The 26,396-nt window shown below is 32.6% G+C and overlaps 1 protein-coding gene across 2 annotated transcripts in view; it reads left to right on the top strand.

The window, feature by feature from the left end:
* The window catches only part of UGGT2 (UDP-glucose glycoprotein glucosyltransferase 2), a 142,288-nt gene that overhangs the window by 82,515 nt on the left and 33,377 nt on the right, over window positions 1-26,396 (top strand). The window contains exons 23-30 of one of the 2 annotated variants that reach the window (XM_039837928.1): window positions 3,818-3,942; window positions 8,191-8,286; window positions 11,091-11,193; window positions 14,370-14,449; window positions 16,356-16,484; window positions 16,620-16,674; window positions 19,962-20,120; window positions 20,502-20,587. In XM_039837928.1, coding sequence (XP_039693862.1) covers window positions 3,818-3,942; window positions 8,191-8,286; window positions 11,091-11,193; window positions 14,370-14,449; window positions 16,356-16,484; window positions 16,620-16,674; window positions 19,962-20,120; window positions 20,502-20,587 — 833 coding nt within the window. Of the gene's footprint in view, window positions 1-3,817; window positions 3,943-8,190; window positions 8,287-11,090; window positions 11,194-14,369; window positions 14,450-16,355; window positions 16,540-16,619; window positions 16,675-19,961; window positions 20,121-20,501; window positions 20,588-26,396 lie in introns of both variants that reach the window. The other variant, XM_039837919.1, reaches the window with a different exon arrangement.

Here is a 26,396-nt window from a genome sequence, read left to right as displayed (position 1 = left end):
TATGGATCCTGCTTTACTCTGAATGAGCTGTGAAGTTCATAGTTCTGGACAAGGGACTGACATGATCTGACCTGTGTTTTATTTGGATCTCTAGTGGATATTATGTTGGGAATAGACTATGGGGGCAGGAGGAGTCAGGAAACCTGTAAGGAGGTATTGTAGTGGTCCAAGTGAGAGGAGATGATCGCTTGGACCAGAACGGCTATTGTGGCAGTAGTGAAAAGTTATGTGGTATATATTTTGGAAGAAGAGTGAACAGGAATTGCTGACAGACATGGATGTGGGATGGGGAACCATGTGTCTAGCAGAATGGAGCTGCCATGCATTCAGGTGAGGAAGACTGCAGGAGGAGTAGGGGTTGTTCAGGAGTGGAAAAGGAAAGACAGAATTCAGTTCTGGACATATTAGTTCATTGTTCAGTTCTGGACCTCCAAGTATGCTCGTTGAGTTGGCAGTTGAACATAGGACTTGAATTCAGGGGAGATGTTGGGGCTGAAGATAGTATTACATCAAATTATGTTGACTTTTTGGGTTGATTAATAGAAAATTGTAATTTTGATTATCTTTTTATTTGTACAACTCTGATATGAATAGAAAAATATAATATGTATAATATATGATATAACATATCCAAAATATATAATATAATACTTAGCTTATTACAGTGTCTCAGAGTAGCACTATAAAGCACAATAATCAGTGATTGTTTATAGTAGCACTATAAAGCACAATAACCAGTGATTGTCAAATAGTTTAATGCTTAAAATAATTCTGACATTTTAGAATCAGTCTTCATTCTGAACCTTTCCAAATATTTACATTTGAATTGGAACATATTCACAGTTAAAATGGTTTATGCATTATCAAAACTGGGGAACAGTTTTTCAATTTTTTTCGGTTATAGTTGACAGTCAATATTAATTAGTTTCAGGTATACAGCATAGTGGTTAAGACATTTATATAACTTATGAAGTGATCACCTGGTACCATACATAGTTATTAGAGTATTTTTCACTGTATTCCCTAAGCAATTCTTTACATCCCGTGGCTACTTGTAACTGCCAATTTGTACTTAATCCCTTCACCGTTTTCACCCAGCCATCCAGCCCTTCTCCCATCTGGCAGCCAGCAAAGTTGCTTTCTTACTGCATGCTGGAGAATTAAAAATGTATGTATTTTAACATCAAATAAACCCCTAAATAATTCTGTTGCTATAATTATAACAAATTTATTTTTGTTATACTACATATTTACAAATTGCTGAAAGACATAGGGTAGTTTAGAGTAGGGAAACAAGCAAGGCCTTTTTTTGTTTTATTTTTAGCCAGACAAATCTGGATTCAAATTCCAGTAGTACCATTAATTATATAACCTATAGGAGACTTGGTTTCTTCATTAGTACAATGGGAATGGTAATAGTCTGGTTTACAGAGTTGTCAGATTACTTTTTTTTTCTTTAGGTGAGGCAACCATTGGTTGACTTCACAGATTGCAAGGACCTTGTCAGCCTACAATTCCTTATTTTTTTATTTTTTACACCTAATGCACCTGGTCTTTCTCAGTGGTCTCCCATCCAAGTACTAACCAGGCCCAACCCTGCTTAGCATCCGAGATCAGACGGGATTGGACTTGTTCAGAGTAGCATGGCTGTAGACTAAATATACTTTTATACATAAAGCACATAGAACAGCCCGAAACACAGAGTAAATTTTCAGTAAATATTAACTCCTGTTTTCTCTTTAAATATTTGAAGGCTGTCCATGGGAAACAGTGGGGTACATTTATAGATTTGATTTGTGTTACACTGGATGAGAGTCAGTATGGAATCCAGGCCAGTTGATCAAACCTCCATGAGTGGAGAGAGATTTTTAGCTCAGTATGTGGGTGAACACTGTAACAGAGTTTTCTAAAACTTAATGAACTGTCAAAAGAGGTAATGCATTTCTGCTACAGTAGTTGTTCTCTATAACTGAAAAATCACATTTCCAAAATGTTGTATAGATTTAAGGATCAGATAGGTTTTATCGTACCATTACATGATTTTCAAGTGTAATGTTCCTTTTCCCAACTTGGATATTATGTGATTTTATACTATTTTCTTAAAGATTTTTATTGAAATATAGCTAACATACAATATTAGTTTCAGGTGTCCACCATAGTTATTCAACATTCGTGTATCTAAAGAAGTGATCACCTTGATAAGTCCAGCAACTATCTGATACCGTATAATGCTATCACAATAATATTGACTATATTCCCTCTGCTGTACATTACATCCTTATTTGCTGTATATTACATAACTTATTTGTTTTATATCTGGAAATTTGAACTCTTAATCCCTTTCATCTTTCACTTCACCCCTTTTTAAAAAAATTTTCAATTACAATTGACATTCAGTTTTATTTTATATTACTTTCAAATGTGATTTTATACTATTTAAGTAAGTTACTTTGTTCTACAAATATTATATTCAACTTCACAAAGAACTAACACACAGAAGAATCAAGTTTCTCCTAACTATTTGATGCTGGACTTACATAGGTGAAACAGAGTCAGTTTTCTGGTGAAATTGATCAGTAAAAATAGCCATCTTGTTAATTCTTTAAGAAAATAATTTGCAGTTTTATTTCCTTATTCTGAGCTGTCACCGAAACTGCTTGAGTCACAAGAGGTGCTATAGATAAAATTCAGCTATTTTCCAGGCCTCTTCTATTCATACTCCAAAAAATATAATATCGAAAGTGCTTTCAAGTTACCTTAAAAATGATATCAAATCTTAAGGCAATGAAATATTTATATGTGTACTTTTAGTTTTATAATGCCCTTTTTTATTTTTAAGAGCCATATTTTATGTTTAAGGTGAAACATGATACTTGTTGAGCTGGAATGCCAACATTTCAGCTAATAGCACCTGAGCAGTGAGCAAAGAAGAAAGATTCAAGCAATATACTTTATTAATTTTTAGAAATTATTAATTGCAGAAGCAGATGAAGGGGAAATGAAAATCTGCAACTATTTCATTCTGGTCTTTTACTAAGAAAAAAATATTCTGGTTGACATATTTTCTGTTCGTTTGTCATTAAGCAGAATTATTTAATGCATATGACTACCTAGGCCCACCTTCTGCGTCAGGGCTCATGTTCATAATATTATGATGATTGCATGTTTCTTCAGAAAATACTAATGGTAGTAGAGTTGCTGGTGGTTGTGATGAGATAGCTATCCTGAGAAATTAGGTCTATATGGCAACTTGACAGCTTCTTCCTTTATACTTACTGGTTTAAAAGCTAACCTACATGACCTTACTGAGCTTCAAACCATTTATACAGCATCAGTGGGATGAAGACTAGTTGGTATTATTAAGTAATTATGTAATTTGTCTCTTGCTTTTTGCTCTCTTATGCTTTGCTTATGTATTAATTCGTATCTACATAGTATAGACTACAATTTATCAATGAATAGAAAATGAAATTAAAAGATTTATGAAATATAGGCAGTTTCTTAATTTACTTGAGAATTATAAGTCTTAGATTTTTGGAAGCATTAAGTTTTAAAATAAAACTTTCAAATGGAAATAATTTGCTGCTTTTTCATCATTTGGATTTTGGTGTTTATGCAAATGTTATTTGTAATATGAAAGTGAAAAAATATATTTTTTTCTTTTTTTCTTATTGGATTTAGTAAATGGTGGGATTGATAGCCACCATTTGTTTAGTCTCTAGTCAATTTTTGCTTAAAGAAATATCTATTTCATGAGAAAATATTTGTTCTACCAGGTATCTTCTAGAAGATATACAATAATTGTTTTTATTTTAAGTTCTTAGGACCTTTAGATGAAAATTTCTATGCAGAAGATTTCTACTTGTTGGAAAAGATAACATTTACTAATTTCGTAGAGAAAATTAAAGGCATTGTTGAAAATATGGCAATCAGCTCAAAGAAGTAAGTGTTTAAAAATCATAAGAGCAATTCATTTTGGGGTTTGGTATTTTCCATATGATTTCTTTTTAAGATTAGAAAATGTTTCAAATATATACAAAAGTTAAGATATAATAAAAGACATATAGAGAATACAAGGAAATATATAAAAGACATCCATTTACTCACTGCCATGAAACGGTAGATGTAGTAGATGTTGCCTTGGATCTTCTGTTTCTGTTGTCCCCACTCATCCCAGTCGCCTCCCTCTGCAAAAGGTAACCATTTTCCTAAAAGTTGTGTGTATGACTCCCATATCTGTGTTCTTACTTTTACTTTAAATGTAAATATGCATTATCAGGGCTTATTGTGTTTGGTGCGTGAATTCTTAAAAAAAAAAAAATGCTATTAATCTGTAGTCTCCTTTTGCAGTCTACTTTCATAGAAGCTTTATCCACATTTATTTATATAGAGCTAGCTTAATGATTTTAATTCCTTTTTAGTATTTCATTTTATGAACATACTTAAGTTCATTTATACAAACTTAAGGTACAGTTCAGTTGGCTGTAGCTTTTTTGCTATTATCTGAGTGCTGTAATGAACCTGTTTTAAATGCCTCCTTGTGCACTACGTGAGTTTAGAGTAGTGTTGTTATTGGGTTCTGGGGTGTGCTTATCTTCAACTTTACCAGACACTGCTAAATTCTTTCCTTTGAAATAGTGATTTTTTGTTAAATTTGCAGATTCTGAATTCTCAAAATAATAATTATTCATAGTATGAATAATTTCCTTTTAGAGTCGCAAGAAATAATAGGTTTTTTTTAAAAAAAAACTGTTAATTCAATTATGATTGAATTACCATTTTCTTCACACCCGTTGATCCTTTGAAACATTAGCTTATAAAAACAGGATACACTTTAATATTCTGAGAATGACCATGAATTAAATTGCTGTGAAAGACAAAATAAGGTAAAATAGTTATAACAGACAACACTCCCACCAGAAATATTTGAGTTCCTGTTTCCTCAAGTCCTTACCAGTAGTCGTGTTATCTGACTTGTTAATTTTTCTTGTCTAATGGATGTGCTTTTTAAAAAAATTTTATATCTTTAATTTTTCTTGGATCTTTGTTGGTCCTACAGGTCTATTGCTTCATGCCAATCCCAACTCCAGTTACCACACCTTAGTAATAAATTTTGATATCAGATAGAGAAAATTCCCCCTTTTGTCTCTTTTTCAAAATTGTCTTAACTATTTTTTGCCCTTTGCTTTTCAATGTAATATGATTAGGACCAGTATAACAAGTTCTACCAAAATCCTCTATGGAATTTTTGTGAGAATTTCTTTGAATTTATAGATTAGGAATTTATAGTTTAAGGAATTGTCATCTTTATATATTGTTGAATTACTCCAATCCATTAAATACATATATGTGTTATTTGTATGTAGCTATATAAATGTACATATATATTTATATTATAAATAATATGTAGATATACATGTAACTGATATATATGGTGTATAATTTATGTATAAGTATGTATGTGTGAATATGTAGGTAGGTAGGTGAATATGTAGACAGACACTTATTTAGTGTTTTTTTAGGTCCTTCAGTGAAGCTTCAGTTTTTTTTCCATAAAGTCTTACACATATTTTTTTAGATATTTTTTAGATATTTTATACTTTCAGCTTATATTGTAAATGGTGTATTTTATATTACATTTTCAAGTTGTTTTTTACTAACTTGTAGGAACAGTATTAAATTTCTATATTAATCTTCTTTGCTGGGCTCTCTTATTTTTTTGCAACAATTTTTCTAATATTAGAACTCATGTGTTTTGTGAATTGTAAGAGCTTTGTTCCTTAACTTTCAGTTTTTAACTATCTCATTTATGTTGGCCTTTCTCTTATTTTAGTTAGCTCAATTTAGTGAGGGATATATCTATTGTACTGGTTTTTTCATATATGTAGATTTAGGACATGACAGGCTCTCAGTTGTTTTTTGTTAGTTTTTTTCAATTTTAGTTCTTTATTATTTCTTTTTAATCTTTTCAGATCATCAGAATACTGAATTTTTCTTTGTCAGTTACTAAAAGAAGTTTGTTAAACACTACTACTAGGATGGTGGGTTTATTATTTAATTCTTGTACTCTTGTCAACTTTTGATTTAAATATTTTGACTCTATATGGTCATGTATACCCTGATTCAGAATGATCTTTCTGTTGAATTTTTCCTTTCATCATTATATAAATTATTCCTTACCTAATAATGATTTTGTCTTAAAGTCTGTGTGGTCTGATAGTTAAGCCACATCAACATTCTTTTTGGTTAATATTTTTCTGTTATATCTTTTTTCATTTTTTACTTTCATTATATGCATGCATCTTAAAGCACATGCTTATGTGTTAGGGGTGGTTATCTCTCCATTATTCTGATTTGTACTCTTGAATACAGAATTCTGATACAGATGAAACTAATGTCCTTACTTCATCGTTTAAGAAATAATGCTAAAAGAATAATTACAAATTTTTGTAAAGTAGTAAATTTAGGGCTTTTCTGCAGTGAAGAGATAATATTTATATTTTCAAGTGCAATAAAACAAAAGAACTTTGAAAAGCAAATAAATTATAATTTTATAATTAAATAATTTAAAACTGGTATATGTTGAAAAGCATATAATTCAGTAATTTTTTGAAATTTATAAATATGTTAGCAATTCAGAGCTAATTTTTTAAATGTTGTTTGGTAATAAATATAGTTTTAAGTAGGTACAGAAAGCTGTTTTAGCCTCTTCAAAGCTGCATTTCAAACCAAAACCACCCCAAATCAATAACATTAAACTATAACAGCATCCTCCAATTGTCTTAAGTTGTCACATGCACAGAAATCATGCTAAACAAGTTGTATTGTAATTAGAATAAATTCTTATTTGTACGAATAAGTATGCATCCTTATTATCATGCTTTCCAAGAGCTGTTTAACTAAGAAGGTAGAACTCTCAATGCCAAAAACAGAATCCTTGGAACCATTATCCCACAGAACACAAAATCTTTTTCTAATGGAGTGATTACAGCTTGTTCTGTTCTGAGAGATTTCTCCAGTTCTCAAGCAGTAGGTGCTGAGTTTCTAGTGCCCTTTCTCCTCTTTAGTTTAAAGTACTTTTCAAAAAGAAAAAGAAAAAATTGACCTGGTTAACTGAAAATTCAGAGAATTTAAGAAAATGTTGTTTGGTACCTCAGAGATTTTTCTTTTCTCATCTTCTACTTATTTCAGTACCTATGTACTACACAAGCAGCCAGCCTAGTTTAAGAAGCATAGGGAGCATGTTTGACCATAAATATTTCCTGTGTTGTGCCGACAGTTTTATTTATTAGAAGTTATGTGGCTAACAAATACCTTAGAGAGACTTTAGGAATAGAGATGATTTTAATTAATTCATTTAATGTATGTTTATTAAATGGCCATTAAATGCAATGCTCTGTGAAAGATATGGTAGGTATTACAAATAGAAACCTACTTTTATTATAAAGTCCTGCATTTTAGGACCTTATAGTCTAGTAAAAGATGACATATTATAGTACAGAGATATTGACAAGATTCTTGACCACTCTGAATCTAAATTTCTTTATTTATAAAATGGTGGTACCTATCTTTTCTTTCTTTTTCTTTTTTCTCTTTTTTTTTTAAGGAAGCCTTTCGTAAAGTTCAGCCAACACCCTGTCCCAACATATCATTGAACATATAAAATGCTTTATCATGGGTTTTCAAATTTGGTTATATTTAATCTAGGTATTTATTTTGTGCAGTCTTAATTAGTTTTCAAACTAATTTGAAATCATAGAAATCTGGAGTTCTTAATTATATTAAAAATTATTTGCAAGCGGATATCCTATTATTTACTTTTTGTTTGTTCTGCACTCCTTTCTTTGCTATGTGAGCCCCAACGCTTGGACACATAAACAATACTCAGTAAATATTGACTTGAATTGAATGATTCACCATATTCTTATAGACTCTGTTGAAAATACTACTTATAAAGGTTTAAAGTTTATATCAATAATAAGAAAAAGTAGGATGATTTTAAAAGAATTCATCTTTAAACTGACAAATTCTACTTATTTGGCAAGTTTGGAAGAAAAATCATTTCTATGAAGTTTGTCTGTTGGAGGTATTTTAAATGAAATTGCCCTATCTCAGGGCATTAATTGGGACATGAAATATAGACCATTCTCTTCCTGAAAAACTCATACATTACTTATCTTATTTATCTAGCATGAGTGATCTTATTATGAAAATTGATGCCCTTGTTTCCTCTTTGCCCAAACGTGCATCTCGGTATGATGTCACATTTCTTAAAGAGAATCACAGGTAAGAAATAATAGTGCTGTGTTTTTCTATCACTATACCCTCTATTCAAATCAAAATGGTTTCCATTTGTATTCATAATATAGCAAAATTTAAGGAAAATTGAATTATATATTCTAGTAAATAAAGGATGATGTATATATAGGATATGAAGTTTCAAGTGAGTCATACCAAGTATAATTTGTCATCTTTCATGCTCAAGATCATTTGGAATTTCTGCGTATCTTTATGTAATCATTGTAAATAATATCTTTATATTCTCAGTGTATAAAAGACTCAGTTACTAAAGAATTCTGATTAATAACCTGTAGACATGTACAATGGCATGTCCCAAAATGTGTTCTACAGAACAGTACTCTGAGATGTTGACAGATACAGTCTGAGGGAAAAACTGTTCTCTGGTCAAGTAAGTTTAGAGAACACTGCATCCTTGACTGGGAGTGGGGTGGCGGTTAGAGATTTTCAGTGTTCATCAACATATTAATGGTTATGAAATGTGTAGTTAAAAAGAAAGTTTATTTTTGGTTAATTCAGCAGTTGGATAACTTATTTATCCCTGGAACACTCTTTTGTTAAAAATTTATTTAATAAAAATTAGGTTTCTAAAGACAGCTATTAGAGAAATACTGTTTTAGAAAGTAGTTTATAATTTCACTTTGAAATTTGAAATAAAATTTATCAAGCTCGATCTGCATATATACAACTATCTATGTCCCCAGAAGGGAACCTTTTTTGTTGTTTTTAATTAAAGACCACTTAGAATTGGGGGAAAAAATCAGTTAGACATTATATAACTAAACTATCGGCAAGTTTTAGTATATGATCTTTTTCTAATCACTGCTCCCATAAAACTAAATTGAGATAAATTAACAAACTTAAAATGGCTGACACATGTAAATTTTCTGATCGTATGGTAGATGCATTCTTATGTTGCTTGTGTTTACTATAAAAGAATAAGACACGCTTTAGCTCTAGAAAGTCTTTTGAGATGTCTTTACCCTTGTATAGTAATGTTTTTCTCGGGGAAAATTACTTTCTAAAGAGAAATTATCTAGCACTGTTGGTAATGGAATTTTTAATTTTTTCAGATAACTGAGATTCAGTACTTTTAGGTATCTTAAAAACATTCAATGGAATTCTTTTTGCAAACTTTTTTGATTTCTTAAATACCATGTGCTGAAATAATTTAACACGAATTTTTAAGAACTGTCATTGTAAATGTTAGTCACTATATTGTTTCTTAAGTTATACTTAGGAATTTTGATATGTTTAGATGTATTTACTTCCACATTAAATGTGGAACATTTGACCTTTTATATTTTATTGTTGTTGTCTGTTTTCTTTCTCTAACTTTTACATCTATCAATGTGTCCTGCTGCCTTTAAGCCTGTGGCCTTATTTTATACAGAGAGAAAGATATAGTATGACTTTTTGACAATTGTTTGCAATTCCTCAATTTTTTCTTTTTTTTTTTGTTTGGGGATCGGAATTCTGATTTATATAGTCTAGCAGAATTGGCAGTAGTCTGAGAGAAAAAAAGTAGCAGTAAACAAATGCCTACTGTAGCTAAAGCATCTTATAAAGCATATAGAAAGTGACCAGTTTTGAGTAGTGCTACAAGTATGACAATAATTTGTAAAATTTTCACCAAGATTACTAAAGGAATTAACCGTTGTAGACGATCTTTTTAATTTAAAACATCTGATTTGTAGCCCTTATTTTTAGTAATAATTATCCATCAGGATCCGTTGTCTGACTTTGCCATTCTATTTTGACATAAGTAAATCATATCAACTGTATATAAAATAAAATCTTTCATTTCTCTGTGTTGGGAGGACCTATATTTGGAGTGAATTTTACATTCCTTTATTGAATTGCTAAGAAATTTATCATTTCACTGCAAAAAGTCTAGATATTTATATTCTTTCTGTAGTTAAAAAAAAAAGATCTATATACCTGTGATTTTATAGGTGTACATTTTGATGTAATCTTTTTTCCTTTGTAATATATAAAATATTTAATTTATACATCCCAAAAAAACTGATTTTTTTAAACTAATTTTTATGAAATAAATTTTTATTTCAAACTAATTCAGCTGGAATACCTGTACTTTTGGTTAAATATATACTTTTAGCTGTTAATTATATTAAATATAGAATTAATTATCTCCCCCTGGCCTTTTCTGTGCTTTTAATTATTTCCTAACATTTTCCTTTAAAAATTAGTCCATCTTCTAACTTAGAACTTAGATCAATGAAAGACAGAATGGAAAGGACAGAAGGGAGGAAGTGTGGAGAGTATGACTGGGGTCAAAGTAAAGTGTGATAAATCTGGGAGAGGGGGTTCCCTGAAATTTTCTGTTACAATATATTGGGTGTTTTTAATACTAAATTTAATAAAAGTATTGAATAATTAACTTTATTATTCTCAAATCTGAAAAAATATATTCAATTAGAAAGCATCTTGGTTTTATTCTTCACATCTTGTGATCCATGAGAATTTGCAGGGGGCTTAAAATGATCAGTTTTCACTATAATAGTATGTTCTTTGAAGAGTTTTTAAAAATCAATGATTCATAAAAGCTTACTTTTATTTTCTCTAAGTCTTGGCAATTTTCTAATTTGTTTAAAACAAACATTAGAGTTTTAAATTTGCATTTTTTTCTGTGAAACAACCAGAATTTTTTTAATTCGGTGAAAGACAGAAAGTAATTTGTAACAATGTATATAGCTAAGATTAAGATTAATTAAGTAATTGAATAAACTTAATTGATCATCTTTCATCTTATTTGTTTTCTGTTTTTCTAGCATTATAACGATAAATCCTCAGGAAAATGATGTGTTCTTTGATGTTATTGGTATTGTTGATCCATTGACAAGAGAAGCACAGAAGATGGCACAGTTATTGAATGTAAGATATTTTTATTATATATTTTATATATATCACTATATAGTTCTTTTTGAAATTTATAATCTTTTCAGGTCTGTTTTCAAGTATAATTAAATATTTGTGCTCTTGATTCTTTATTCCACACAACATTGTCTTTGAAATAGATGGTCATATTTGAATGTATAAAATGAAATGATAGAGCTATGCATGGGCTGTTATGACAGTACCAAGGTTAGGTGTTGCTATGGACTTAATTGTTGTTCACTTCCTAAAAAAATTCATGTGTTAAGCCCTAACCCACGACGTGACTGTATTTTGAAATAGGGCCTATAGGAAGTAACTAAGATTGAGGTCTTACAGGTTGGGCCCTAATCTGATAGGATTAATAGCCTTTTAAGAAAAGGAAGTGAGGAAGAGATCTCTTTCTCTCCTCACATGCACAAAGAAGAGGTCATGTGAGTATACTGCAACATGGCAGCTACCTAAAGCCAGGAAGACAACCCTCACTATAAACCAGACTGGCTAGCACTTTGATCTAAAATAAATTTCTGTTGTTTAAGCCACCTGGTCTGTGGCATTTTGTTATGGCAGCCCAAGCTACCTAATACAGGGTTCTTCCCGTCTTCATCCTATCTCCATGTGTGAAGAATGGCTTCTGGAGAAGCTGATACCTAAGCTTAATTAGTTGGAGCTTAAAGTATAATAAGTTATATTAGCCAAATAGGTGAAGCTAAAGGAAGAGGAAATATGAAGATTGTACTCAATGGGTTTGAGCTGGGCAGACCTTCCCTTTTTCACAGGGAAGGCCAGTTTTTCTCTGATCCCGCAAGCCTGGGCTGAAAAGATGGGGGCTGGGTACTGTGCTGCCATGGTTGCTAAGGACTAAGGTGTTACTCACAAATACAAAATATTTCAGGGGAAACTGGGAATAACTTACTGGGAAGCTAACTTTTTTTGCTTAAAAGGGAGGTAGAACCAGTACCCTCTTTTGATCTGCCGAGGATTTCCTCTCACAGCTGTTGCACAAATTGAGGGCGTGCTTGGTCAGACACCAAACAAGACAGATGCGCACCTGTCAGAGGGCAAAGTAACAGTACTTTTAAGACTGAATTTCCGTTCTCTCATCTCATAGTCCGAGTATAAGCCACCTGGAGTTGCTAAGGCAGCTCCATAGTATTGAGGGACTCAGGCACCTCACGTCTGGTTGTTCAGCCATCTTCATAAAGCAGCTTCTGTCTAGTGGTCTAAGATCACTAGCCAGGCTCATAATGTCATCTCTGTATTTCTGCTATCAGGAAGGGGAGAACAAGGCCACAACCCCAAAGTTAGACATATTCCATCTGATCACGTCTCACTGACCAGAATGTAGCCAGTTGCCTGGCTACTCCTAGTCACAAGGGAAGGTGAAGACTATGAATAAAACCTGAAAATTGTTTCACTAAGAAAGTAAGGGATAATGAGTAAATATTAGGATACAACTAGCAGAGTCTGAAAGGACATTATTGGCTTATCATTTGAAAAAATTTAAAGGTTCAGATTGTGTTCAACTTTCAGTAGTTAAATTTGAATAAGCTAGTTATTGGAAGGCTATATATTTTTTCTAGGGATGTTCAGAATTTGGGGGTATTTCTATTTGTAATTATTCAATAGTTTTTAAAAAAGACACTTTGAAAAAAATTCTCAGAAGTGTAAACTATTTGTCCTTTTACAGTTGGCTTCACTTTTAGAAACAGGCATAAGTTATTAGATATTGAGTCTGGTGAAAGTGTAAGTGGTCAAACTGGGTCATACTGGTGTACAGTCTATCAAAATTTCAAAATACAGTTTCTCTCAGAAATTAGTGTGCCTTACCAAATCATATTGGAAAGTAGATTATGGATATATGTTATAAATATATTAATGTGGACAAATAATTTTGGAAAGCATTGCTATTCTATCAATTACATATCTAGGACAAACTTTTTTTTAGTGTACAAATTCCTTATTCCTATGGAGAATCTATTCCGAAAAAAAAAAAAAACAACATTGCTTACTTCTGAAACTTTTGTGTAAAGGTAGAATTTAGAAAGAAGAAATATGGCATTATATGGAAGTATAAAATATGGAATCGGATTATAGTTTACATCATTGATATTAATAGCAACTCAGCACTTCACGTAACTTATTTTTTACTATAAAGAAATTTTATGCTATAAACTTATGCTGTAACGGTGGTCCCCAACCTTTTTGGCACTAGGGACCAGCGCTCCTATGAGAATCTAAATGCCTGATGATCTGTGGTAGAGCTGAGGTGGTGATGCTAGTGCTGGAGAGTGGCTGCAAATGCAAATGAAGCTTAGCTGGCTTGCCTCACCTCCTGCTGTGCGGCATGGTTCCTAACAGGCCACGGATGGGTAATGCAAGACCTGGGGAGTTTAGGACCCCTGCTATAAAGCATAGGAAGAAATGGGTAGTGTCTCATTTAACACAAGATAAACCATGGCCCAGTGACCTCCATTATAGCAAATGTGATGAAAGTGGAATTAAAACTCAAAGCTCTTTTAAATCTTCAGTCTGTATGTTCTAATTCCTCTTCAAGCTTGCATCCTTTCTGTTTTACATCTGGTTTTTTCTTCTCTCTTTAACTTCATCCTTTGTTTTCTAATATCTTTAAAATCTTCACTGACTTATTGCCTATATAGAGGTGGGGACTATCAAAATTAACAATTTTCCTACTTCTTATGCTCCAGGGAAATGAAAAGAAAATAGAGTATTTCACCTGTACGTAGCCAAGAACTTCCTACATCTTTTACAAAGTAGGTGAAATTCCAAAGGCTCAGGACACCCTTGCCATTGTTTTGAGATCACCACTTGTTTTTGCAGGTCAAGGCTCTAATAATTATTTTACTTGTTCTTTATTACTAAGGAAATTCAGATACCATGAAAGAAAGTCACATTAGACAAAAGGTAGGCAGCATAACCCTTGGGCAATGAAATCAGCTGTTTGGATTCACATATTTTCTCTGCCATGACTCACTGTGTAGTCTTGGAGAAATTAGTACATCTCTGTGTCTCAACGGTAAAAGTAGCTACCTCAGGAAGGTCTTGTGAGGATCAGATGAGATAATGAATATAAAGTGTTAACTCAGTGCCTGATACATAGTAAATGCTCAATAAATGTTAGCTATTTAATATATGGGATTTTTTTTTCCTAAAAGGTACTTGGAAAGATTATCAACATGAAGATAAAGTTGTTCCTGAACTGTAGGGGTAAGCTTTCAGAAGCCCCTTTAAAAAGGTGAGTCTAAGAGAACATAATTTCATTGTGAAAGATTTGCAAATACTAAAATGAAAAAAAGAACTGTAATTACTGGATATGTTATTTTTCTTCACAAGATGGTTAACTGAAGCTGCCTAACTGAAAATAGATCAGAAATCAGATATAATTTATTAACTTTAATTGATATAAAATTAAAATAACTAGTAAAGTCGATCTAATCTATTTGCAGAATTTAGTCTAATTGCAGAATTTATGTTTATTCATGAGTGTTTTTTTGAAAATGTGGTATAGGAATACCTGTTTAGAAATATACAAGTGAGAAATAGTTTGAATTACACCATTTTCGGTTTACCTGTACTTTCAATACTTCAGAGCTAAATTATCAAAATGGTCTTTATTATATCATCTTTCTCAGAGATGTTGGAGGTTATGGGAAGGAATTCCCTCACCTTCCTCCTCCATCGCCTCTACTTCCCCAGCTTTCCTGTGCGGTAAGGGAAGAAGGTACTCTTTCTCTTTTTGTTTAATAGTCCCTCTGTTTTTGATCCAGTGCTTTCCCATTTGTTCCGGATTCTTGCTTTATCACATAGTCCTTTTGTTCCATATCTTTAACCTCTTTACTAGCCTCTTTCTTTCAGTCCAAAAAGTTATTCAGTTTAAAAAAAGAAATAAACCATTCCCTTAACTTCCTCTCCCTTAGAATCCTGACTCTCTCCTCTACTCTTGCTTATCTCAGCTTCTTTGAAGAGTGGTCATACCCCCTCTTCTCCTCTCATTCACTGTATCTCCCACTGCAGTTTGGCTCTATCTTCCTCCTTGCTGCCAGAGTGTTTTTACTTAATCACAAAGAAATTGCTATTTGCATCATTCGTGTGATACTTTTTACTTGGTGACATTTCCACTGCATTTGACAGTACCAGGGACTCTTTTTGTACCTCTCCTTCATAGCTGTTGTCCCCTGTGTCTCCTCTTACCCCTCTTCTTGTGTGACTTTGCCTTCCTACAGTAGTCGGACGTGGCTGCTGATGATCACCACTTCCTGAGATTCCCATTCTGCGTAGATTCTTGAGCATGGCCTGCACCTAGTGATTATGGCAAAAATGGCGGAATATCTCTTCTACAATAGGTTGTAAAAACTGTGACTTTTGTCTTGCTGGCATTCTCTCTCTCTTGGCTCTGTGTGCTTCTCTGATGAAGCATGCTGGAGATGCCGGTAGGTAGCAAGGAACTGCCAACCACAAGTGAGGAACAGCAGCCCTCATTCCAGACTTCCTTGAGCAACCCCATGGGTCTGGGAATGGATCCTTTCCTTCAGGCCTTGAGATAACTATAGCATAGCTGATACTTTGCAGTCTCAAAATAGTGAAAGTCACTATTAATATAATTCTTGATATGTGCATTGGGGAATAAGGCTAAAATGCATTAAAACTGCAGGTCTATTAGTAAGCAGCTGCTTTCAAGTCAATCTTGTTTGTTTTTAATTGAATTTTTATAATTGGTACCAGAATTTCAGCTTAAATTTCACTTGCTTTCCGATTATTTCTCTTCATATTATTAGTGGTGCTAAGAACTAATAAAATAATTAGAAGATATGCTATGGTCGAATTTGAAGAAGGATCAGTGAGTGAATATAGATCATAAACTTAAAGGGATTCTAATCGTGTTCATTAAGAAATAATTAGCAGGGATATATGTGTACATTCACACAGACACACGCACATGTGCAGTCTTAATAGTGTAAAAAAATAATTGTCTACTGCTTACAAGTATTAACGCATCTGCAATATAGAGTGTTTTTAATCTTTTTAATTTAAGAACTTTCTAGTCATATTTTTAAACCATTTTCAGTTTTAAAATAATTCAGAATCTCATTATTGGTCACAGTATTTTTTGTTTTATTTATTTTTTTATGTTCTATCAACAGCTTTTACCGTTTTGTTCTGGAACCAGAACTGAAATTTGTGGGTAATGACATTATTGGACCAGTGGCAAAATTCTTGGATATCCCCGAATCACCCCTTCTAACCCTCAACATGATTACTCCTGAAGGCTGGTTGGTTGAAACAGTACACAGCAACTGTGACCTCGATAACATTCACTTAAAGGATGTAAGTTATAATGTGTAAAGTTATTTGGATATCCCCGAATCACCCCTTCTAACCCTCAACATGATTACTCCTGAAGGCTGGTTGGTTGAAACAGTACACAGCAACTGTGACCTCGATAATATTCACTTAAAGGATGTAAGAAAAAGGGTAAATTCTTATCAGCAAGTGAGTGGTCATGATGTGGCTGCTCACCAGATTTTTCTTCTTTATGATTCTAGGTCTTTGTTATCCAGTCTTTCCTTTGATCTTTGAGTTTTCCTAACTTCCACATTTAGCTTCTCTAGTTTTCTGGGTTTCTAGATGTTCTCACATTTTTGGTTGCTTTAGTACCCTGATTCACAAATGCTACTCTAAGATGAACAATGTAGAAAATATGGAGATGGATGCATGGCAACTTAGGACACCACCACAATGTGCCTGCCTTGCCCTTCAGGTCTTGTTTTTAACTCAGAAAGGAACAGTTTCATCTGAAACTCTTTTTTTCCTCACAGCTCATAGGCAGACAAAGCAGTCCTAACGAGATTAGAATAAAAGGCAGAGAAGAGAGTTTGCTCATATACTGCAGGCTGGGTGCATTGCTTCCTATCACCTCCAGTGTGACCGTTGTCCAGTAAGTGACCAGGACTTCTCATCCCCACTGGTTGTCATTCAGCCTACAACACAATAGGAGAGGAGACTGTCTTAAAGTGTACTGACTCTTTCAGACATTCTATTCCAAATAGGAAAGGCATTCAGAGACCACAAGAAAAAGAAGCTTTTAATAGAGTTTACTTAGAGAACAGATATCTGCAAACTGGGGAGAAAATATGTGTCTCGTTATCCTTCCTCTTGCTGGTTCTACACAATCTCTCACCTATTTGCAACTCTTTGTTTGACAGCTCCTTCAGAAGGTAGCCATTGCCTTGACGTAGGCATAAACATTTCACTTCTAATAATTTGGTTAACATTGTTCATCATATTTTTTTCTCATGTTTCTCATGTTACTTTTTGCCTGAAGATTTCCCTTCTAGGCAAGTTTTATCTGATCCATTTGTGAGTAGATTCTGTGGGATCCGAAATCGCTTTCCTGGGATGTACTCACTGATAACTCCAACTTCACCCACCTAGAGAATAACCTAAAACTCGGTCATAGCAGTCATCTGGAAATCAGCCCTTCAAATATAGGGAAAGAATAGAAAGACAGAAAAGTAATAAAATGCATGAGGAAAATTGAGAAATGAACTTGGCAGGAAGTAGAAAAAAAAAATCCTGTTTACTCTGTGAGTTGTCTCTCTTAAAGGAGTCTGTTGGATTCTTTATTAAGAGGGTTCAGTAATGCACATCAATGAGATGTGGTGGGAGAATTAATGCAGCATAGAAAAGATTTTCAATTTGAGTCTACTGGTAAAAATTTCAGCAGCTATTAAACAATTAATGGAGAGTAAACATTTTTTGTCGTGAGTGGCAAATATAAGATTGTCTTTATAGAAGCTACTTAAATGAACAGTAACTATTTTAGAAATCTAAAAGAAATAATTTTATCTCTCTTCATAGATTATATGAATAAACAGGAAATTATAAATTCTAGCAGCTGTAAAAATTAACTGCCTATGAGGCTCTTCTCTTCCACTGAGTGATGTACATACTCAGAATGTTACCTTCAACTATCCTGGAAGACTATGAAGTAATAAAGACATTTGCTGGAGCAGAAAGTAGGAGTTCTAGATAAAGGGGAAAAGTTCATCCTGGGAAAAATGAGACTAAAAATGAGAGATTTGGCACTACACACTTGCTTGCACAAGTACTCCTTGCTATATCTGATTTGTAAACATTACATAAATACCTTAAGAAAAAAAAAGCTTGATCTAGAAAAATTCTCCCTTACTCAGAATTTGGTCAACAGTTAATATTTAGAACAGATTATTAGCTTTCATATTCTTGATAATAGGAACTAATTTAAACTAATTTAACTTAAATCACCTTTACGAAATTATTAGGAAACTTGAAATATTCACTAGAAAAAACTCCTTGAAAACAAATTGGCTCTTTTTGGTGTTATGGTTTGAATAAATCAACAGAATTGATGTCTGTTATACAAATATATAAAGATGAGAAATTTTCAAATTAATATGAAAATTAAATGAAGAAACTATTAGTCACAAATTGAATATATTTAGACTTTGCCCTGATATCTAATTCATAATAAAAAAATAGTTAAGCTTTACTTCATAATCACTTTGGGGTATAGTTTCCTTGTCTTAAAAATGAAGGAATTAAACTAGAAAACTAGATTTCTTTCTAACTTTTAATATTCTCCTACTCTGAGACTACCCCATGAAAATCTTTCCATCCAAAGTAAGGGACTGCGGACACAGGTTAATAAAGTATATGAAGTTCATCACTCAGAATAGTGATAATTCAGCAGCTAATTTAGAACCCAGCTAAAGTTGTTGAAATAAATGCTATTTTCAGGGAAGTCACATTTCTTGTTCTTAAAAACAGTAATATTATAAGAGCTGGACTCAGGAAAGAACCGTTGTACACAAGTATTATAATTATTTTCTGTGGTAATTACAGTCAAAGTAGAACAATACAATAGAGAATATTTTCAAATACTCTATTCTAAATATAGTAAACTATGTCAGAAACCTTGTGTAGTGGATTAAAATTATATTTAAATGTATCACTGTCTTTGCTCAACAGAGTTGCCGAACTATGTAAAAATCACATCTGATGTATTTTATATTTCGTTATGTTTTTCATATGAAAAAGCTTTATTCCTAAAATATTTATTATAGCAATAGAGGAAAATCTGGGAACAACTTGAATTACTAATCACTTAAAGGATGTTTATAGAGATGGGGACATGTTTCTAGAAAACTATATTAAATGAAAAAGTAGCTTATATGTTCTTAGGAAAAGCACGAAAAATCAATTCACTGATGTGTTTTTGAATGTTTAGTCTGTAAATGATTTCTCTTCTCTTTTATATTTGCTAAATTTTCTTTAATGAGCATATGTCATTTTGAGTGTAAAACAAACATTAATATTTTAAAGTTACAAGAAAGGCGATAGATAATGATAAGTTGGCTTCCTTGCCAGGTCTGAAGTGGGAGCTCTAGGGCAACAGAAATGAAGCAAATTCTTTGAGTTTTCCATTGAACTCTGTCTTGAAGAAATCTTTGAATGCTACGTTATGACATCCTTTCTGCTTGTAATATTGGTACATATATCATGAAGTTGGAGCATGTCATGGGAAAGGGGAAAAAAATTCATCATGAACTTTGGTCTTCAAGAAATTGATTCAGTTATTAAGTTCACTGATGTAAAAGACAGATTTGAAGTTGCCTCCCCAAAATACATTGGTTAATATTAAAATAATCACACTTAGTTATTACAATTTTTGTATTATGAGAATTACTAATTACATATTTCCTCCACAGATTGAGAGAACTGTTATAGCAGATTATGAACTAGAATACTTACTACTTGAAGGACATTGCTTTGATATTGTGACAGAACAACCTCCTCGGGGTCTGCAGTTTACACTTGGCACAAAAAATCAACCTGTTGCAGTTGATACAATAGTGATGGCCAATCTCGTAAGTATTGTAGAGACTTAACTGATAGTGTTAAAATTAGATGTTTTGGTAAAATTATTAAAATTAGATGTTTTAGTAAAATCCTCTTAAGTTTTTCTAATAAGATAAAATAATTTTTATCCTGCAATTGCTGAAGAGCACCTGAAAATCAGTATTGAAACTGTGAATAAAGTAATTAAAATAAAATAAAAATGAAGAGAATCATATTTTCAGAATGTACTTTCACAAGTTATTGCACAAACCTCCTTCCTTGGAATTCATTTATAGAATTCATTCCACAGTTAGTAAACACTTTCTTAGATTATTTATGTATACTCTTTCTTAAACAATTGTATATGTTTTTAGTCATATAACTGATTATATTTTTCTTCATCTTAAAAGGGATATTTTCAATTGAAAGCAAATCCAGGTGCTTGGATACTGAAATTACGCCAAGGAAAATCTGAAGATATTTACCAAATAGTTGGGTGAGTTACACAAACCACTTTAAAATTTTTATGTATAGATAAGTTTTTAGTGCAATATAACCAAGATCATCAAAATAACTAAAATGTCCACTTGTACCATCACTATAAAACAAAAACTACTGGTAAACTGTGACATATGTTCCAAAATTTATTTTTTATTGTTTTATTTCAAACATATAAAAGATATGCCTAATGTATCATGTTCTTTACTATTTTCTATACATTTTTCATGTATTAGCATAATTAATATTTTATCATTTAATGACGATATAATATGTGTTATATTTTATGTAACGAAACCATTATCCATGGTTTATGTTCAGTTTTTCATTTTTATGAATAAGAACTGGTTTCTTTCATAGTAACTTTCCTACTCATCAGTGAGCATACTATAAAGCAGAGATCATCAAACTTTTTCTATAAGAACCAGTAGAAAATACTTAATGTTTGAGGGCACTCTTGATCTTTGTCTTTGTTGTTTTTTTTTTTCTTAACAACCATTTTAAAATGTAAAAACCATTTTTAGCTCAGGGCCTCGCAAAAATAGGTCACCAACCTGATTTCACTTGCCATCCATAGTTTACTGACCCCTTATAAAGTCTTTTTTACATTCCTTAATAAATATCTGTATTTTTCATTTATTTTAATTAATACTTATTGAGCATCCATTATTATACCAAGCACTGTGCTCAACAAAGATAATATAGAGGTAGGAGTTATTGTGCCTTTTTCACTGCTTTTTCCCTTTGCCTTATACTGTGCTTAGCATATACTGTCATTTAACAAATATATATATTTGTGCATGCAAAGACTAGAATGCATAATTCTGTAATAGGTAGGAGGGTTGAGGTGAGTCAGTGTTGACATTAGGAATGAGATAGTGTACCTCAAGAGAGTTTTGACGAATTATAGTAACTTACTACTAGTCATACCATAAACAAAACATTCCAGAAACAGGAAACAGGTGTAAATCTCTCATCTAAAACTCTTAGGGCCATACGCATTTCAGAATTTAGAATTTTTCAGATTTTAGAAAGTTAGTACAGTATGTATATATTGTGACACGTTGAGCAGGATCTAAGAAAGTACTTCATTAAGCAAGCATCATCATTTCTATGGCAAAATGTAAATATTCACATTAAAAGGATATGTAATAACTATAAAAGAAAAGAAATACACATGCAACAAACTGGGAGAATATATTTGCAGTGCCTATATCCAACAGAGAATTTATGTATAGAATATATAAAGAACTATCAAAATTCAACATTAAGAAAAAATGTATAAAAGATTTGAACAGACACCTTACCAAAGGAGATATATATGGCAAATAAGCACAAAAAAGATGCTCAACATCGTTAGTTATTAGGAAATGCATATTAACCCTGCAATGAGATATTGCCATTCATCTATTAGAATGACTAATATTAAAAAAGTCTTAACACTGCCAAGTTTTGGTGAGGATATGGAGCAATAGGAACTATCATACACTACCGCTGAGGATGTAGAATAGTACAAGCACTTTGGAACAGTTTGGCAGGTTCCTAAAAATTTAAATACACATATACCATATGATCCAGGCATTTCACTTATAGATATTTACCCCAAATAAAAAGAAATATATATTAATACAAAGACTTATACATTAATGTTCATAGCAGCTTTATTTGTAATTGCCAGACACTGAAAATAACCCAAATGTTAAAAAGTGAAGGGATATTTAAAATGTGGTATAGCCATATGATAGAATACTACCCAGCAAAATAAAGGATGAATTGTTGATACACACAGTGACATAGATGAATCTCAGAATAATCGTGCTGAGTAAAAGAAGGCCAAAAAAAGAGTACATATTGTATGATTCCTTTTATAAATTATAAAACGCTAGATAATAGAAACTATAGTGACAAATCAGGTCACTGGTTGCTTGGGGATGGAAAGGCAGGTGGGCAGGTAAAAGGGAAACATCGGATAAAAATAAGTGAACAAAACACAAATGCTACCCTTCCACAGCTTATCCCAGTAGGAAAGACAGTTAAGAAAATAAGTGACCATTAATACATTATAAATACTATAAATGAGTGCTATGGTGGCACAGAAAATGAGCAAAATACACTGACATTTATATCGACTCCTATAACAACTGTGGTTTCAAGGTGTAATTTCAAAAATGGTTCATGCTTTGCCCAAGCTTCTTTGATCTTGTGCAGAGAGTAAAGGAACTCGGTGTACTTCCAGGAACATAATGTTTCTAAATCTGCCACTTCTGTTTCATCATTGCTTCTTGCAAAGGGAAAAGCCTTTTGGAATTAGATAAACTATGAGATCTTTTCTCTACCACCAGCTATCTGTATAACCTTAGGTAAATTTCTTTGCCACCTGGAATCTTTATTTCCTCATAACGAGAAGAGATTATCCTGTCTGCTTGTGGGGTCTTGGTAAGGAATAAATGAGATAATCATCATAGAATGCAGTGTCTCACATATTAAGTAATTGCCCATTTCCTCTCCACTTATTCCTTCTTCTTTACAAATTACAATTACTTATATTGTTGTATTTTATGTATATATGTACACTATCTCATATATAATGTTTATAACATATGTTATATAAAACTATACAGTCTTTTAGGTTCTATTTTATCTGTACCGCTATTTGCTATGATGCACAATCTATATAAATAGATGGTTTAGGGAGAAATAGTCTCTGATGTTATATTTAAGTACCACTAATATATTAGTAGAAAACTAATCTTTACCCATAGTTAGACAATTTTTGGTAATAGAAATAATTTCAAATTTGTTTATTACTTATAAACAATAAAACCACAAACCTCCCAGTCATAATTTACTTAAATGTGATTAATATGTCACTAAATATTCAAAATGGAAAAATATAAATGATACTACTCTAATAAAATTTCTTTGAAATTAAAATATCAGTAATCAAAAACAAGTCAATAATAAAATATGACAAAAATGAGAATTCTGTTTATCCCAATTTATGATTTAATTCTAATTGATATTACATTTCTGAAAAAAATATTACTGAAATATGCTGAAAAACTAAGCTGAAATAATGTTGACATGAGTTTCTAAGTCTAGATTTTAAAACCATGGCTAAATAATTTCATAATTTTAAATTTGACTTTTTATTGGATATATCTTTGCATGTGTACTTTTTATGTCTGTTCACCTTATGGTAATCTTTAACTGCAGATCATCTACCGTGACTCTGTTGACTGTTATTTACCTTGAATACAAAAATACTCAATAAAATTATTCTCTCCAAAAAAGAAAATCTGCATAGTTCTATTAAAATTAGACAAATGCTTCTCAGATTTTCCTCATTAAATTATAGAAAATATCAAATACTTAACACATATGTCTGTGCTTTCACTGTGCTAAATTATTATGCTAGACTTTCCTTTTGAAATCTGCAGAAAAACAAATTGCCAAGTTACCATTTGTACGTAAGTTTAGTACCTTTGGGACTGAACTACAACTTCTGTTTTATATAGGAGGCAGGAGAGATTTCAAATAATTTCTGTTCTTTTCCCACAATTCCTTGAGCTGGTCCCTTTGTAAGACAGCTTTGTATTCTGTGGCCCTGGTGGTGGTTGTAGCTCACTGTTGGTGGAGCACTTCTGTGGGCTCTTAGGTCTCTATTGCTATACCTCACTTTCCTTTGATTCCCTGATCCCCATTGGTGCATCTCTGTTCCAGCTGGTTTCTCTTAACTTCCTCAGTCTCAGGCATCCTGTTTTATACCCACAGCCTGTTTTTGCTGAGGTTTCCTCATATCGCCAGGTCGTCATATTGGCAGGATGCATGACTACACCATGGTGATAACAAAACATAATCTCTCTCCTGCTTGGCCATGTTCGATCCATGAGAAATTTACACATCACTTTCCTGGCAAACTCTAGGAGTTCAGGTCAGTCTCAAAGGCAGCAGCATTCCCCTGGATTAAAGCAATAATAATTCAATTCTCAAATATCAGATACTGGTCCATATTCCACTTAATTTTCCCAGACATGAGCAAGGCACAGTCTTCTATGTCTCCCAGCCTCAGAAAATACATTACAAAGTGCTTTACTTTTAAAGTGTCTTCCTTACTGAATTTAAGATTAGAAGGTAATATTCCCCACAAAGGTGTGGTGGTGGAGACTCACAGCCTGGCAAAAGCTTTCAAAGATTTAACACAGGAAAATGGATTCTTGACTGTAATAGGAAGGGTTGGAGGGGCAAGCTCTCCAGAGCTAGTGTCCAGAAATGGATAACAGAACAAAGCCAAGGAACTGGCCAACCAGAAAGAGCTGCTGCCTCTCCCATGATTAGAAAAGTGAAACAGCACCATCAATATGTCCACTGTCTCTCAGTACCCAGAAAGTTAAGAGATTGCACACTGGAAACTAATGTAGAAAACCTCTATGTCTACATGACTTTGCTTGCCAAAAGAAACTAGCCAAGCATCACTATGTTTTCCCTACCTTACTTTTAAATTCCAAATCACATGCAAATGTATCTGTTTAGCAGAATCTAAACCAGAACCATAGTAGCAAAAGAATCTAGGAACAATAACAACAAAAAAGTTTTTAGGTTTCTAACTTCTACAATATATGCTAAAAAGTTTCAGAATGAAACTTTTTTTGGTGCTATATCATAATATGCACTACTTTTCTAGTTATTTTTTTCGGAAACATTTATACTATATACTCTTGATCCTAAAGGCCTAAAACTTTTTTTGCTTTTCATAAAACTGATAATAGCATTTTAATTTTTCTTGGAGTACTTGAAACAAGCCTTCATCATTATCTTCTTCCATCCAGTGTTTTGGATAAGAAACGAGAGGCAGTGTGATTTACTTCACCTCTACAAAAATTGGAATGATATTTATATTTAGAAATCCAGGAAACGTGTGTATAATGCTTCCTGACATGTTGTGAAACTTTTTATTTTGAAGTAAGTGGCTTTTACTGAGATACAGTATTCTCAAATCTCAGTGAGAATGTTATTTGAATGCTCCCCTTTTCTTGCATTAATTCTTTATCAATAAAGTCTGTATTCTTCGACTGCTTAGCTTGTTCTCTTCGTTTAAGCTGCTGACTGTCCTCACGTATCCAGTGATTTTTAGTTGCCTGACATTACTTACAAAAGTCTAATAGTGCAATAATAAAGAGCCAAACTACCTGTTTGGATCTAGGACAATAATTGTACCTTCCTCCAATGTTATTTGCATGGATCAAATGAGTTAACATCTATTAAGGTACTTGAAATAGTGCCTGAAGTAGAGTAAGCGTCTTCATCACTACCACCGCGGCCACTTGGTGGCATTGAGGGAGGTCGAGTTAGACCTCGAATGGGTCTAGCCGCAGTATTGTGCTTCCTGGCTCCATCCTAGTCTCAGTGAATTTAGCAGCTAAAGTTGCTGATGCCCTGAGTAACATTTAGGACAGGAAGCTCTTGAAGGCTTGTAAGAAATTTGACATTTCTACTACATAAGTTGGAGCAGTTTGTATTTCCTAGTGGTAATTGTTGGGCAGCGCTGTGCCTTCTACTTTGGTTTAGCCACCTCACATGGGGAATTGGGAGTAAGAGGGAGTCAAAAGCGTGTGTGAGTCAACACGGTACTAGAATCCCCAGGTTTTTATTTTAGAAAAATGTTCACGTGTATGTTATAAATCTGACTGAACTTAAAGTATCTACTATTTCGACATCTCATTGCTTTCTCTTTGACAAAATTCATTTTATAAATGTTTTTACAGAAGCATTTTTCAGTACATAATACAGTATCCAAAAAATTATTG

The sequence above is a fragment of the Pteropus medius genome, unplaced genomic scaffold (genome assembly GCF_902729225.1).
Source record: "Pteropus medius unplaced genomic scaffold, Ma_sr-lr_union100, whole genome shotgun sequence".
NCBI classification, from domain to species: domain Eukaryota; kingdom Metazoa; phylum Chordata; class Mammalia; order Chiroptera; family Pteropodidae; genus Pteropus; species Pteropus medius.
The sequence above is the reverse complement of the archived record's forward strand: the minus strand, read 5'-3'. Positions and strand labels throughout refer to the sequence as shown.